Source organism: Echeneis naucrates, chromosome 10, assembly GCF_900963305.1.
Source record: "Echeneis naucrates chromosome 10, fEcheNa1.1, whole genome shotgun sequence".
NCBI classification, from domain to species: Eukaryota; Metazoa; Chordata; class Actinopteri; order Carangiformes; family Echeneidae; genus Echeneis; species Echeneis naucrates.
In genome coordinates this window covers 519,170-535,596 of record NC_042520.1, presented here as the reverse complement: position 1 = coordinate 535,596, position 16,427 = coordinate 519,170, and the positions used below count along the sequence as shown (strand labels likewise).

The window sequence follows — 16,427 nt, the reverse complement described above, 5'->3', positions numbered from 1 at the left end:
GCTTCACTTTTTCATTTTATCTCATTATCAAAACTGCTGTATAAATAAGGTGAACCCTAAAACAAGGTGCAGTAATAAAACCCCCGTCTTCACGTGTTCAGAGATGATTCTGTCATCAAAAAGACGTTTTCATCCAGAGAACTTCAGCTCACTGGATCCTTTTTCCTTTTTTCAGGCTGTTCTCTTTAAGACAGATGGTTGACATGATTGTGTGTGAGCGCCCGGTCATGAGGGACCTTCTGCCTGAAGACACTTGCTACTCAGGATTACACTCTATCTATAACATGCATGCCCGGTCCGGGGCCGCCGTCAGCCCACAGAGAGCGGTGTGAAATGGGCCCTGATGACCTTAAAGGTTATCTCTATATACGGTTGGCAGCATATCCTCAGTGCCCAGCAGCCCTTCACTGAACTGCCCCAAAGTTGAAAAGAAACAGCCTTGATGAGTTCATATAACAGTTTCAGGCCGTTATGAAGATAACATTCCAGTCTAATCTAATCAACTAACTAACATACTAATAAATAATCCACATTTCACTCTCCTGTCGTTCTTGTCCTGTAAATCATTACCACCGGGACTATAAGACATCACAAGAAGGTACAGATAACCAATAAGTGAAAAAACAAACGGGCAGGTAATTTTCCAGAGAGCTGATTGGTCAGTGGGCGGTTCTGATACACCTGCCGACCTGTTACGACCGGAGTCTCCATGGAAACAGCTTCTGCTGCAGGTACGGTTCACCAAGCCTTTATTCTTATTCTGTTTATTTTAGGCCACTGTCAATCATCTCTTCTGCTGTTTCTCTGATGATGACCCCTTTTCTGACTCCGCCGTCTTATTGTGAAATCTAACCGGAAACGTCGTAGGCCTTAAGCTAGCCGTTTCCGGAGCTCGCTCTCAGCTCGTCACCCTTTCGGATCGGTTAGTTTCGCGGCGGGTGAATTTTCTGTCTATTACCGGAGGTTTAACGGAACCGGGCCGAAGGGACCGCAACGGCCTGGAGCGGCGGAGCGGGGGTGCCGACAGCAGAGAGCCGAGTCCGGCGGCGGAAGCAGGAACCGACGGCGACCAACAGTTTTTGGTGTGAACTTCATGAAAATGGAGCCCGACAGCAGCAGCAGCTAGGTTCGGTTCAGCGGGGACGGAAGTCCGCGAGTCCGGGCCGGCACGCAGAACCAGGTCGATACCGGCGTGTTTTAAAGCCGGGAAGAAGAAGAACCGGGCCGCCGCGTATGTCCGCAGGACTCCGGGCCGAACTTCAGCCTCCTCCAGCGGACCTGTAAACTGGTGGTCCTGCTGTGTCTCCTCCACATCTCCGTCACTGTCGTCTTTTACGTCCGCTCTCTGGACATCGGTCCGCCTTCGTCCAGAACCAACAGTCCGCCAACAGCGGGACTCAGTGGACCGGACCCGGACCCGAACCCGAGGACAAGAAGGTATGGAGCCGGAGGACAGCCGGTAGACGACCCGGTGCCCCCGAAGGCGACGCGGAGGATGGACCCGGAGCAAGAACCGGAGCAAGAACCGGAGCAAGAACCGGAGCAAGAACCGGAGCAAGAACCGGGGCAGGACCTGGAGCAGGAGCGGCACAAATGCCCAGAAACATCCCCTCTACTGGGTAAGACTGAACTGGGGTCATAAACCACCACACATATCTGAGATCCAGATTCATTCAGGATTCACAGAGTCAGTTAGCTCTACTGCAGCCAATCATTGATCAGATTAATCAGAGGGATTATAGAGGGGATGACCTCTGACCTCTGACCTCGGTTGTAAGTGTGTGTACTTTTGGACCAGGCTCCACCACTGTTCTGGGGGTTTTGGGGGCCAAGCCCAGATCATATCCTTGGTAGGTTCTCCAGCACACACAGTTTTTCAGGTGTCAGATCTCTGGACCAATCACAGCCTCAGCTGATCCTCCTGAAGGTCAGTCAGGGGGTGGGGCTAAAGCTGACCCGGGTTGGTTGATCAGCGTGTTGTTTCTGAGGCGTCTCGGGACGCAGTGGGTCCTACAGGTGGACTGCAGGTCTGATGTGGTTTCTGGGTGTTGGATCCTCTGCCTTGTCTCAGATTATGTAACTTTGATTTTGAGCAGTTTATTATCAGACTGATTGTTTTCATGTTTCCTCAGCTGGGACCCCCCCCAAGTCTGAGTCTGCTCTAAAAACCTCCAAATGAACCATCAGGTCTGACGTCTCCATCCAGAGACAGAAGCTTTTCACTCTGTTGATGTTTGTCGGCTTGAGTCTGGATCTCTCAACCCTTAAGTTGGAGGTCTTGTTGTCGTAGCTCTTTTCTTCTTTTTTTTTACTAATTCTTTTCCATGAAAAAGGAACATGAGATCATCATGGGCACAACTGAGGTTGTTCTTTTACACATATAAAAATACATCCATCATGTTATGTCATGCTGTTTATGCTGCATACACAATCAATTTTTCCCAGCGAACATTTCTCCAACTGAAGTCTTACAACAAAAATAAGTCTCTCCATACAATAAATTTCTTCAATGATCGCATGCCACTTGGCCAATGTTGGAGGCTCTAGTTGCAATCATTTTCTAGTTATAGCTTTTCTGCTACTTGCCAGAAGTTTTTGTCCTTATGTAGGACTGTTTCTGGGGTTCTACTGAGATATAAGTTAACAAAAGAGAAACCTAGATCCGCCCCTATTATCCTATTTATCTCAGTTGACACCTCCCTCCAAAACGATTGGATTTGTGGTTAGCCATAGAGGTTCCACATTGTCTCCAACGAGGCCACGGCTCTGTGAGCCTGTTTGCAATGTTGTTATCTTAGAAGTTAAGAAAAATCTCACTATGTTCTTCCAGCCAATTTAGCCTTTTTTGCCATTTTTGCTTTATGTACGTCGTAGAATGCTTTTTAGAGGCTTGTATTCTTTCATATATTCTTGAGACAAACTTCTTGTTATCTTTTTTTGTAAGCATCATGAAATATAGAGATCAAATTGCATTCATTCTCCTTCATGATTTTTAATTTTTTAGTTTAATAGTCTCTGACTTGCAGGTATCTATAAAAGTCCTGCTTCTCCAGTCCAAATGTGTCTGAAATTAACTCATAGCTCTGAAATCTGCTATGAAACGAGGGAGCAAAATGTGATACCTCTCTTAACCCACTGCTTAAAGGACTCATCCAAACTAGCAGGATCAAACTCCGGGTCATATGCAACCCAGTTCAGGACTCTGGCCTGTTTCTCTATTTGTAATTTCCTCAAAACTTTAAACCATTGATTTAGAGTGAATACAGTCCATTCATTCAAGCTGTCATAATATTTTTTAGCTTGTTTTTTGTTTCCTATGATTGATTGTATTGGAATTTTTATCTGTGTGGTTTCCAAGCATTTCCATTTAGATTTGTAATTGGGGGAGCACCGGTATACTAAGGGTTTCAGTTGTGCAGCGTAGTAATAATCCTGTAAGCATGGTAAAGCTCTTCCTCCCTTCTCTTTTTTTCAGCAGCAGAGTCTTAAACTGAACCCTAGGTCTTCAACTGTTCCAAATTAACCTTGAGATCCAGGCATTCCACTCATCAAATTGTTTTTGGGGAACCTCTAGAGGCAATAATTGGAAGAAATAAGGAACCGTGGCAACACATTCATTTTAATTATTTCTATTCATTTACTCGTATCAAGTGGGAGGAGGGACCATCTCAAAATATCAGATTTGATCTCTCAATTAATGAGGCTGTAGTTGTTTTTGAAGAGTTTTGATATATCTTTAGTGAGGCTATATTTACTTTGGGGCGAGTCCCATTTAAAGTTATATTTTCCTTGAATATCTGGGTGGGGAGTATAGTTAAACGAGCGTTTGGGTTTTTTGAATATTTAGTTTCTATCCTGAGTATGAATTATATATTTTTTCAGCAGGGACATCAATTTGGGGATGCTTGAGTGAGGGCTTGTGGTCATAGTTGCGTTTGCGAAACATTTGTTTACTTCCTGACTCACATCAGCCAGACATCAGGTCAGTGTTTGAGACTCAATGACTTGTCATTGTGTGTGTGTGTGTGTGTGTGTGTGTACCTTGCTGATTCAGGTTCATGAACCTGGTAATTTTGATGAATTCATCCAGTGTCATCAGGTTGCACTCGAATGATTCTGATCTATGAAGTTGATGTCTCCCATGACACTGAACGCCATATATTGATCCTCTGATTATTTACCGATCAAAGTCTTTGTGAAGTCACTGCCTGAGTCCAGGACCAGTAGAGACCCTCCCGAGATCTGTAGTCCAGATCTTTAGTTAAATTGTGGATTAATCTGAACTGAAGAACCTGATATAAGTCCTTTTTTAGGGTCCAGCTGAGCGACTGTGGACTCACTGATGTTTCTGTCCTCAGTGGGTCCTCTGCGGGTGGAGTTCAACATCCCAGTGAATCTGGACCAGGTGAAGGAGGACAATCCCAACCTGCAGCCGGGGGGTCGCTACAAACCCAAAGACTGTGAGGCGCTTCAGAAGGTCGCTGTCATCATCCCGTTTCGCAAACGTGAAGAACACCTGAAGTACTGGCTGTTCTACCTGCACCCCATTCTGCAGAGGCAGCAGCTGGACTATGGAGTCTACGTCATCAACCAGGTATGTGTGATGTCACAGTCCAACGAACACCGGACCGGTCTCATCAGTCCAAGCAGCTTCAGTTCACTGAAAGTGCTTTCAATCTGTAATGGCTCATCAGAAAACAGGACTTAGCCGTTTATCCATGGACAGGTGAGCCAGACAACTCTGTCAAACAGAAGTATTAACTTGGGTGTGTCCTAAAAATGCCATGGCAACATCAAAAAGTTGTGAAATAATAGCATGGCAATCATTTTGCCGTTTGTCGGAATGAAAAATACGTCTATTGTTTGAACAAGAGTGTTCCTGTTACTGTGCTCGGGCGGTTTCGTCACTCAGGATGTTGTACTGTAGACTTTCATTTAGAGGCTGACTCGATAAACGTTTACTGAGCTGGTAAATCAAAGGAAAAGTAGGGGCATCTTTCCCATAGACTTCAACATTGGCACCTAGTGCGTCTTTAAGAGTCCCGTGTTGGACCAGATCTGAGGTCTGAGGTGATCTGACTTCTCTTCTACTAACATTTTCCTCTTCTTTTTCTTCCAGCTGTGTGTGTGTTTGATTCTGACTCACACATCGTCTCTTCCCTCCTCCTCTCTTCATTTTCATCTTCCTTCGTGTCTTATTTCCTCCTCACCCCCCGCCCTCCCGACCCCTCCTGCATGCCAGGTGTTTCTGACCAATGGCTGTGGTTGTTGGAGACGCTGAGCCCCGCCCCCTGCTGGGTCTAAGCCAGTAGCAGCTGGCGTTGAGCGTCACTCTGGTAAACTAGTTTCTTTATTCTGTTTCCTCTGAGCTGATGGAGCTTCCTCGTCTCAGGTGAACTCACCTGGTCCATCTTTATTTGTTCAAGATGCCGTTTTCTGACCAACAACACAACTCTGATATTTCACTGTGTTCGATGGGCTCACCTGGTCTGAGTCAACCATGATCCAGACCAGGTGAGTCAACTTCACATCACTAAGACGGTCAAGTCCCTAAAGGGGCGGAGCTTCAGATCACACCTGGGCTGTGGCTGGGTGAACTGGGTGACGCTCAGGTGAATCCTAACTGATGACCTCACCTCACCGTCATCACTCTGAAGACACGCCTCCCAGCTGCCAGTAGCCCCTCCCTCAGAGGACACTGATTGCTCTGGACTCTCATGTGGCCACCTGAGAGCAGGTGCTGGTCGCCTAGCAACCTGATGTGTGTTTACTGCAGCCAGACGCCCATTGAGGGGTTGCGCACACACACACACACACACACACCAGCTGTCAGCCTTGAACCAGTCCAGGTTTAAGGTATGGGACTGTAGCTCCGTCCCTCTGACCACATGGTCCAAGACCATGTTCTGGACTCAGACCTGTTTTTGTTGGTACAGGATGGAGATGAGATCTTCAATCGAGCCAAGCTGCTGAACGTGGGCTACGTGGAGGCTCTGAAGGAGTACGACTACGACTGCTTCGTCTTCAGTGACGTGGACCTGATCCCCATGGACGACAGGAACACCTACAGGTGTTTCTCCCAGCCCAGACACCTGTCTGTGGCCATGGACAAGTTCGGCTTCAGGTGAGATCACACCTGACGGCACTGGGCCAATCAGCTTTCCCACAGCTCACATTTATTGGTCAGTTAAGACCCACCATCTTTAATGACATCATTATGATGTCAGCAGAAGCTTTATCTTGAACTCTGCTGATGAGCCTCAGCAGCCATCATTAAACAAATTTGCCATAAATTTAAAGATTGAACATTTATCAGGTCTGTGTGTCTGTTAGGGAAAACGGAGGGGGTGGCGCTTTCTGTCACAGGGTAGCAGCTGTTTGTGTTCAGATAATGCTGACAGAGACACCACAGAGAAGACCATCTGCCTGGCGCTACACTTCCTGTTTCCTGTTTCTGTGGTGTGTTCAGGGCCTCTTCAGTAAACTCTGTGTCTTGCAGGTTGCCCTATAATCAGTACTTTGGCGGCGTTTCCTCCATGAGCAAAGAGCAGTACCTGAAGATCAATGGCTTCCCCAACAACTACTGGGGCTGGGGAGGCGAGGACGACGACATCTACAACAGGTACAATCAGGACTCAGCTGGATCTGGGCTAAGGTCCCAGACCACACCATGGAGTCTGGGTCAGCTGATCAGACTCTGTTTGAGTCTCAGTGTTCAGGATCTGATGAATCACAGAAGCATGTCTGCCCACTGCATTGACCTCTGACCTTTGACCTCCATCCTGTGTGTGATGTCATAGTTTCCATGTTTCCTGTTTCAGGTTGACGACTAAAGGCATGTCCATCTCCAGACCCAGTGGGGAGGTGGGAAAGTGTCGTATGATCCGACACCAGAGAGACAAACAGAACGAGCCCAACCCTCAGAGGTACGAGCCGGTGGACTAGGACTAGTCTAGACTGCTTTCAGCGAAGGAGGATTTGTATGAAGGACTCGACATAGGTGTCAGGTGGTCTAGGATCAGGATCAGGACTGATGTGTTTTCTCCTGCAGGTTCAACCGGATCGCTCACACCAGGGAGACGATGCACAAAGACGGGTTCAACTCTCTGTCCTACAAGTTGGTGAGGGTGGACAAGTTGGACCTGTTCACCATGATTACAGTGGACGTGGGAAGCCCTGAGGGGGGCGTGGCCGAGGGACATGTGACTGGAGGAGGAGGCTGACAGGAAACCCCACATTGCCTTTGACACTTGAATCTCTCGTTTCTGGTCCGGACAACTGGACTTGCTGGATTGATCCTTTCTGCTGTTGTTTCTTCCTCTGTTTTGCACATCAGACAGTTGGAGCGTCTTCAGCGCTGCTGCAATAGTCCTTGAGCAAGCCTTTAATTTTGAAAATCAGACAATCAGAGCAGCAGCCACTGGGGCTGCTGGGTTACATGTTGGAGGATTATGGGTGTTTAGCAGGGTATTTCTAGATCTGGTCTGTTTCATGATCTAGATTTAGATAATCTGGTTCTGGCCTTAAATTATATCTGAAGATCTTCCTGTGAAAGGTCAAATTTTTCTTAACTCATAGCACTTTGGACCAGGTTCAACAGAGACCAGATCCAAGTTAAGGTTTCATGTTACAGGAGGAAGAACTGTTACTACACCGATCCAGTTCACACAGTCTGGGTTCAAGTTCATCATCGGCTGTGAGGAAGATTAAAGCTTCTGTCTCAAACTGACAGCTGAGAGGTCACATGATGTCGCAGGCTCTGTGAACAGGTTAGCGTTAGCATTAGCAGCAGTGAAGTTTGTTCCCTGATTAACTTCACTGAACTGGACTCTGTGGAACCAGTTCCACTTCAGAACCAGATCAGCCGTGTGTGCGTGTGTGCGCATGCGTGCGCTTCCGTTTCCCAAAGTTCTTAATGATCCGTTTTTAGTTTTAACTTTAAACTCATACCAGATCAGCTTCAAACCAAAATGCATTTCAGGATGATCTGATTAGCGATCAATCAGGATAATTGATTAATGAACAGCTGCAGATTGATGGATGGTTGTTTTAATGTCCACAGCTGAGTAAATGTTTGATTGTATCTAAGTGTCCTTATCAGAGCTGCTGGTACCAAAGATTTTATTTAATGTGAATGTGATCAGCTGACAGCTCATTATTGATGAGTCTGAGCAGAACAAACATCCTCACTGTGTGTGTGTGTGTGTGTTGCCATGACGCTGTAGTCCCTTGAACATGGAGGTTTGCTTGTTTTTTCCTTTGTGCCTTAAACTCAGCCCAGTGACTGTTTGACCTGAGGTCTGATCATGTGATCAAAGTTTTGTGTCCACATTAAATCCAGTTTGATTGTGATGTTGTGTTGTGTAAACGTCCACGGGAGACATTTTCTGATCCTCCTTGTGAGTTGGTTCAAGTCTGTGTGGGTCCAGGTCCTATTCCTGAGTCTCCCAGTCGCATCATGTTCTCTCAAACATAAACCAGATCTAGGACCTAGTTTCCAGTTTCAGGGAAAAACTCATGAAACAGGAGGTGTGGACCTGCTCACAGGGTCTGTCCGGTCCTGATACAGGTCTCTGTAGGTCTTTGATGAAAATCCAGGCCAGAACTGGATTCTCCTTCATCAGGCCTAGATCATAAACCCTGGTACAGACACCACCTGATGAGTGATTTCAATCAATCAGCAGACAGAACGGAGTTACATTGTTTCATAAATATTTTATTATGAAATGAATGAGAACTTGGAGCACCTGGTCTCACATGGACCAGGTAGCACCTTCAGGAAACTAGGTCCACAAGATTTATTGGTCTTTATTTTATCTCATCAAGATAGCCCTGAACCAGGACTCAGAAAATGGTCTCCATGGTAACAGATCTCAGGTCTGGTTCAGATGGAGCAGGACTCAGCTGCAGAAGTTTCCATCCAACTGATGATCTTTACATCAGGACCAGGGTGATGCAGCATACGCTGTAACATCACTGCAGCCAGGTGATGATCCAGGAGGATCATCGATGTGGTCTGATGCAGTCTACAGCGCCCCCTGTTGGACTCGTCTGAATAGTTCCCGTCTCTGTGGTGCCGTCATGGAGTCGCAGCTCTGCAGCAGGTTGGCGACGATCAGCGTCTGCTGGATGCTCGGGGATCGAACCCACAAACGCCCGTTCATACCAACAACCAGCTCACAGGGGAACAGCTGATCCAGATCAGACCGGATCTCACTGAGGGGGCTCAGCAGCCTGGGGGGCCAACACGTGTCACCAATTTACACCCCATCATGACGGTGATGATGATGATGAAGACCTACCTCCTGACCAATCCCAGAGAGACGGTGAAGACCAGCCCACCTGCTCCAAACACTCCCATCCCATTGGCTCGTCCTGAACTGTCGATACACGTCAGCTCTGGCTCCATGTCCTTATTGGCTACGATGAACTGAGCAAACACAAGGTCCCCTACCTGGGGGGCAAATAAATAAATGGGGTTTAAATACCTGAGGCCTGTATCACGAAGCTGGACTAACATCTCTTTTCGTTAACATGCTTCACTTATCCAGACATTCATAATCCATCAGCCCCATGAAGCCGTCAACGGCTCTAATTAAGATGAATTTTCCATCTAGATCAGTTCACAAAAGGGGTGGGGCTTGCTGCATCCGACCAATCGGATCACAGAGAAGACAAAAAGGAGGAAATTATATTAACAACGTATGAAGGTCATAATTCAAGCAGACAAACAGCTGTAGTCATGTTTCGATCAGTTTTTTGAAAATAAAAGTGACTTTTCTAAACTTTACACAAAGTATAACTAGGATGTGCAGTTTCCTTTGAAGGGCTTTTTGTGACTGAAGCGTAATTTGTGATGCAGGACTCAGGTCCCCTAACCTTGGGGACATCAGATCCCTCACCTGGGGGCATGAATCGGGAGCACAGACTCACCTGGACGTTGGGCCGGTTCCTCTTGGTCGCCCCCTCGAACGCCAGGTAGGATAGAGATGCAGCTTCACTTCCTCCAACATCCACTTTGAAAATGTCTCCGGACTTGGCAGTCACGATGCCGATGACGGTCTCTCCTTTGGCGGGCACATACTGAGGACAGAGGACACAGAGACAGACTCAGCCATTGTCAACTGACCGGAGGACTGGAGAACCGGTGGACCAGAAGACTGACTAAATGGAGACCGGTGGACCGACTGATCAGAGACCCAGAGGACCGGTGGACCGGAGAACCGGAGAAAGACTGATCGGAGACCCAGAGACCGGTGGACCGGAGAACCGAGAACCGACTGATCGGAGACCCAGAGGACCGGTGGACCGACTGATCGGAGAACCGGTGGGCCGACTGACCGGAGAACCGGAGAACCGGTGGACCGGTAGACCGACTGATCAGAGACCCAGAGCACTGGACGACCGACTGACCAGAGAACCGGTGAACCGACTGATCAGAGACCCGGAGAACCGGAGGACCGGTGGACCGGTAGACCGACTGACCGAGGACCGGACTGGCTCACCCTCCGCTGCTGGGAATCGATCCAGAACACGTTGGGCTGTTTGTGTCGCAGGACGCCGCTCTTACAGACCAGCAGCCGGTCTCCGCTTCGCCTCAGTCCGGGACCGCAGACCACCCTCTCCGGTCGGACCGGGTCCGTCAGGGGGATGGTGTCCTCAGCCTCCAGGAGAACTCGTCCCCCGGCAGCTGGACCTGCCCCACTTTGTCCTTCAGCCTGGAAAACATCAGGAACACGTGCTAAGACTGACACCGACGGACCGAAATCACGGTGACACACCGAAGTAGGTCCGTCAGCCACGGGAGGCCGGAGAAACAACACGTGACCGGAAACAGTCTGTAGTCTCGTGTTTTCTGACGTCACAAGTAACGAGCTTCTCTGTACAGCAGGTGGCGCCACAGCAGGGGTTACCATGACAACACAGACAGCGCGAATACAGAATACAGAATACAGCAGCTGCAGATCAAGTGAGACGTTGACTGATGATGTCACCGGTCTAAGCTCCGCCCAAACACACCAGGACAGACAGACGGCGTCCAGCTGCTGGACTGCAGAGCGGCAGGAAGTCCAAGTCTGGATACTATCAAAATAAAACTCAGGTGACCCAGGAAAGGTACTGATTAATGAGGCGCAGGTGAAGTCAACAGGGCAGGCTGCTTTTTACTGGGTTTAATCTGAGCCAGCGAACGTCTCACAGAACAAGGTCACACTTCATTAACATGCACACACACACGGACACACAGTGTGTTTCACTTTCGTCTTTATTTTACAAAAACGGAAAAAATCCTGAAGCCTGTCTGATTGAGCTCCAGCCTGCGACCTGCTACAAGATGACAACAACGACAATAAGTAAAGCAACAAACATTTACAAAAATGCAGGAAGTGACGTTTGGTCAAAACTACATCTGTTTTTTACAGGAAACACAAAAATAAAAAAGAATCATTCAAAATGTCAATAACATTTTTGTTTATTTCTTCATGAAGTGAAAAAGAAGAGAAAGGCTTCGGAACCTCTGATACATTCACTGACTGCAGGAAAACCTCCTACTACATTTCTTACATTTCCCAGAATGCCTCCAACACACATAAGAATTGGAGACTTTTAATTTGTTAATCACTTCCTGCTTTCAGGGAACCAGTGTCTGAGGATTCCTGGAGTCTTTTCCTTGAAGATTCGTGACCTTTGATCCTTTGGAGTGAGAACCCATTGAGTTTTTCTTCTTTGGTTGCTCAGCCATCGTGCTGCCTTCACTGACCCTGGCTCATGGTCCGACTGGAACGGCTGCGGATTACCTTCTGGAACAGATCGTCTGAGGAACATAGGTGGACAGGATGAGCTCCTGATGCTCTCATTTACAGACTTTACACTTGAACACTCAAACTCACCATTCCTGAAGCTCCTGGAGTCAGCCTGTGAGACAAAGAGCAGGGAGTCAGAACACACAATCTCAGAACCACTGTCCCCCACGCCCCTTGAACACATCACCACCCTGTAGCCCTCATGTCCTCAGAGACCTGGTCCGAGGACTCTGATCCAGAATCAGATCTGACTCAGAGTTTGGATACAAACTCCGGTCTAGAATTCAGCTGATCCAGAAATTAAACCAGATTTTGATGTGAACCCGGACTGGTTCTGATTCAGATCAGAGTGTGCGGCAGGTTTTCCCTGGTCCCGTGTCTCACCCTGGCAGAGGTCACCGATCTGAGAGCAGCAGCAGGTCCATCGGCCTGCTCTCGATCCACCTTCAAAGCTGTGGAGACACAAAAACAACCATCAAGAGGCCAGGACCAGGACCAGGACGGGGACCAGAGTCTGGATTGAGCGGAGACTCACATAGAGGTTTGATGATGCTGTTGATGCCGTGGACAACGCCATTCGTCGCCATTAGGTCAGCCTCGGCTACAGGGACCTTATTGACATAGATGGTGTAGTTTCTCTGAAAGGAAGAGACCAATCAGCACTGATCACTGATCAATAACAGGTATTCCTGTGTGTGTGTGGCTTTGGAAGGGAAGGGACTGACCACACCCAGCTCCAGCTTCTTTCCCTCCAGAGGGTGGACTCTGGTGTGAGAGCCAACTCCTCCACTGACCAACATCCCCTCCCCCAGGTGGAACCGGAGCACACCTGCCAGCTCCTGGGGGTTCCCTGAGAACACAGAGACCTGTTATTGGGTCTGGGTCCGGGTCCAGGTCTGGGCCTTGTCTTGCTCACAGTAAGTCTTCAAACTCATTTAAAGTGAAAAACAATGAAGAACTGGAGCTTCATTTGGTCCAAACCAGAGACAGACCAGGACCTGAAGTAGCCTTTAATAAGTTTCTACTCACCCATGAGCCTGTTGAGTTCAGTCCGTGAGAGAGCAGTGAAGGCATCGTTGGTGGGGGCGAAGAAGGTGAGTGCCCCCTGCTGGTTCAGCAGCTCCGTCATGCCTGCAGTCTGGACGGCGCCAACGAGGATGCTGAGGACAGGATGTTCAGCATCAGTCCTCATGTCCCATCAAAATAAAGCTCCAAACAAACAGGCGACAGAACAATCTTGTTTCTTCTGGTCTCACCTAAAACGGTCATCTCCCTTCAGGACGTCCATGATGGTCCCCATGGGGGGGGTGAGGACTTTGTCCACAGTGAACATGGAGGCGTAACGTCCTGTCTTATCGTGGGCGGCGATGCAGGCGTTCTCTATACACAAGTTCTACAAAGAACCAGAGAGTCTCAGACCAGGACCTTGAGCAGACATTTATAAACACAGACACACACACCCACAGGACCATCTACTCTGCCTGGCAACTGACTCCAAAACCTGGACCTGGGCCCTGCTGGACTGGTTTGAACCAGAGCAGATAGAAGAAACCAAACCACTTTCTTATGAAATAAATTCTGTGGTATGGAGCCTCAGGACCAGAATCAGCAGCTGCTCTGTCAGACCACAACACGCAGTCCCCACATGGTTCTCAAGTCTCGGTAGACCAGGATTTAGAGCCCGACCCCCCCCGTAGTCCTCACGTTTCTGTAGACCAGAACTCGGAGCTTGGCTCCTCCCAGAGTCTCCAGCTCTTGTCCATGATACAGGGACTTGGACGACAGCTGCTCCTTCAGCAGGTGGTTGGTCATCAGCTTCCTCATCTCTGGTGTCATCGCCACGCTTCCTGTTGGACATAAAGATAAGGGCAGAATGTCCTGTCAGTTGAATGAAAATATGCAGCCACGGAGGTCAAAGGTCGAGCGTTACCTTTAAAAGCGTCATTCAGTGGAGCCAACATGGTCAGAGCCTCAGACCCCGTCAGGTGGGCCCTAAGCCCCGCCTCCACAAACAGTCTGGTCGCCGTAGCAACAGATGAACCGTCAGCAAGCTCCAGGAGAGTTTTAGCTGAAACAGACAAAGAATTGACTGAACTAGACCAAGACCTGAGACTGAGACCAGGACCAGTATGAGTCTGGGATCAGGACCAAGACCAGTACCTGAGTCTGGGATCAGGAGCTCGTTGATGTAGTGGATCACTCCGTTGGTTCCCAGCTGGTCTTTCTTGGTGACGATGGCGTTCCCGTTCAGGGTCATCTGGTCTCCGTCACAGCCGACCTCCAGGACCGTTCCCTGCAGCGTCTCCATCGGGGTCCCGGACACGATGGACTCAGCACACTGCATCTGGTTCAGGATGTGGTAGTTCAGCAGGTCTGAGAGGGCGGGGAAAGACGATGACATCAGAGTCACGATCGTCATGTCTGTCAGAACAAGCATCAGGACGCCGCCTGGTCACCTCTCAAGGCCACGGGGTCTCCCAGGATCCGGTTCAGGGTCTCCTTCGGAATCTTCTCAAAGGCTTCATTTGTGGGTGCGAAGATGGTATACTGCCCCTCCTCCTCCAACATGGCGGTCAGACCAGCAGCGGCGATGGCAGTCTGAAACACAACAGAGGAGGTCAGACTGAACCCGGGCTCGGGTCAGACTCAACAGCACTCTGGGACTCACACGCAGCGTCTCCAGGTCTTCGTCAACGTCGATGAGCGTCTGCACATTGTTGGAAATGGCGGTGATGACGCGGTCGACCACATGCACAATGCCGTTGGTGGCGTGTTGATCCGGTTTGATCAGACGGGCACAGTTAACTGTCACAACCTGAGGAAGAAGGGAGCTTCGTCAGCCTCTGCATCATCATCTGTCTCATAGATTCCTAGTGTCTCTCAGTGTGTCTCTGTGTCCCTGACCCCGTTGCTGTAGTGGTGGATGTGGACATGGAAGTCCTGGTACATTGAGGCAAAGGACGAGCCATGTCTCAGCTCCTCGGACGTCAGCCGGCGGTTCACCATGTGGTAGTGAAGAGCGTTCAGCAGCTCTATGTTCACGTTGCTCACCAGCGCATCCAGGATCTCCTACAGTGGGACGACAACAAACACAACGTGGGTAAGCGCGGTTGCACAAACCACAGGAAGCGACCGTCCTCGTAGCGCTGGCATCACTGACGGTGGGCAGGGCGGCCCAGGCCTCGTTGCTCGGAGCGAAGAAGGTGAAGCTTCCTGGACCTTCGATCTCGTCCCTCAGTTTGGCTCGATCAGAATACATCTGAGTGGTGGACGCCCGACCACAGACAGAGTGTTATAGATGTTGACCAGGGGCAGCGCTGAGATGGACAGAGGGACAGACAGAGAGCTTTTGTTACAGGGTCAGTCGTGTGTGCGTGTGTGCATTGAGGGGTCAGAGGTCAGAGGTCATACCTGCAGGACAGCCCTTCTCTCCAGGAATCCTCTCATATCCAGGACAGCACTCATAGGTGATCACTCTGCAGCAGGAGACACAGGAAGTCCATCAGCCAACACCACAGCCCCCCCCCCAGACTGTAGCTGCTCCGTTTCTGAGGCTCATAAATTCCTGTCTGTGTGTAACGATGCTCATAAAGTTTCCTACCACTGTTTCCATCATAAACACGTTTCCCATCATGCACCAGTTTACAGAGAATTTACCGCATCAATGCAGACCGGTCAAGTTTACTGACACAGAGAAGGCTGGTGCTGGACTGGTTCACAACCATAGGTCCAGGACCTCTAATCAAAACTAGCTCTAGATACAGGGCATAGAAGTCTCAGGTTCGATTCCCCCCTGAGACTAACAGCACATGTGGGCTGTAATGAGGCGGCGCCACCACTTCCTGTGGAGATTTCCATAATAAATGTGGCTCAGCCGTCTGGGCTCATAAAGCTAATTTCCTCTGAGAGAAGAAGAATCTGGGAATCCCGACTCCGCCAGGAAAAACACTGGACTGCCAGCACTGCCACACTTCCTGGTTACTACAAAATAAAAGGCCAGGCTGAATGTTCAGCTGCACTGAACGGTCCAGAACTGGGTCCAAGTGTCAGGACTCAGGTCCAGATCCCATTCTCAGGTGTCAGGTCTCAGGTCCAAGACTCCAATCTCAGCAGCAGTAAAATGTAAACAGATGGAGATCAGCTACTGACTGTGTGTGTGTCTGTGTGTGTGGTGTTGGCACACACTGAACTGATTATCCAACCAGATGGAAATTCGACTCTCGTTTGTTCCCCACATAAACAAAGATGGCCGCTGTGGACCTCTGACAAAACAAACAGAGGCCTCAATAATTCATCTGGGGGGAGACAACCAGCAGAGAGACAGAACAGCAGGACAAGTCTTCTACAGAGGAGCGAGGAGACGGGGGGTGAGTAGATGTGCACTCAGCTGCTGATGTGAAGGAACTGGTCACTGACACAAAGACCAGAGGACCAGGACCAGGTCTGGACTGAGTCTAACATCTTCACTTCCTACAAACAACCACAGACACTCTCACTTCCTCTTTCCTTGTCTCCTTGTCTCCTGAGCCTAAAGAGTCTTTGTGAAGACATTTGAGACTCACTGAGAGTCTTCAAGACTACGTCAGTCCAGAACTAACTAAAGACCAGAAACTCCTGAAGACCTGT

The 16,427-nt window shown here is 49.1% G+C and overlaps 3 protein-coding genes across 3 annotated transcripts in view; 1 reads left to right on the top strand and 2 right to left on the bottom strand.

Annotated features, from left to right (window-relative positions):
• The first annotated feature begins 709 nt into the window (after window positions 1-709).
• On the top strand, window positions 710-7,238 carry LOC115050365 (beta-1,4-galactosyltransferase 1-like). Its single transcript, XM_029513202.1, has 8 exons — window positions 710-731; window positions 928-1,082; window positions 1,244-1,619; window positions 4,359-4,594; window positions 5,937-6,124; window positions 6,500-6,622; window positions 6,822-6,926; window positions 7,052-7,238. Exons 1-8 carry the CDS (start codon window positions 710-712, stop codon window positions 7,221-7,223), a joined length of 1,377 nt encoding a protein of 458 aa, XP_029369062.1. The 3' UTR covers window positions 7,224-7,238.
• A 1,476-nt stretch (window positions 7,239-8,714) lies between these two features.
• exosc3 (exosome component 3) lies at window positions 8,715-10,729 on the bottom strand. Its single transcript, XM_029513082.1, is given in 5 exon segments — window positions 8,715-9,234; window positions 9,303-9,454; window positions 9,934-10,083; window positions 10,506-10,669; window positions 10,672-10,729. Coding segments are annotated over 5 exon segments (732 nt in total). The 3' UTR covers window positions 8,715-9,026.
• A 516-nt stretch (window positions 10,730-11,245) lies between these two features.
• Window positions 11,246-16,427, bottom strand: part of LOC115050364 (transforming growth factor-beta-induced protein ig-h3-like) — a 19,351-nt gene continuing 14,169 nt past the window's right edge. Inside the window, 16 exon segments of the mRNA XM_029513201.1 lie at window positions 11,246-11,812; window positions 11,889-11,913; window positions 12,186-12,253; window positions 12,337-12,439; window positions 12,527-12,651; window positions 12,831-12,961; window positions 13,058-13,194; window positions 13,506-13,648; window positions 13,732-13,869; window positions 13,962-14,174; window positions 14,258-14,399; window positions 14,470-14,616; window positions 14,706-14,870; window positions 14,962-15,074; window positions 15,077-15,118; window positions 15,213-15,277. Of these exon segments, the coding sequence (XP_029369061.1) occupies window positions 11,751-11,812; window positions 11,889-11,913; window positions 12,186-12,253; window positions 12,337-12,439; window positions 12,527-12,651; window positions 12,831-12,961; window positions 13,058-13,194; window positions 13,506-13,648; window positions 13,732-13,869; window positions 13,962-14,174; window positions 14,258-14,399; window positions 14,470-14,616; window positions 14,706-14,870; window positions 14,962-15,074; window positions 15,077-15,118; window positions 15,213-15,277 (1,819 nt within the window). The 3' untranslated portion in view covers window positions 11,246-11,750.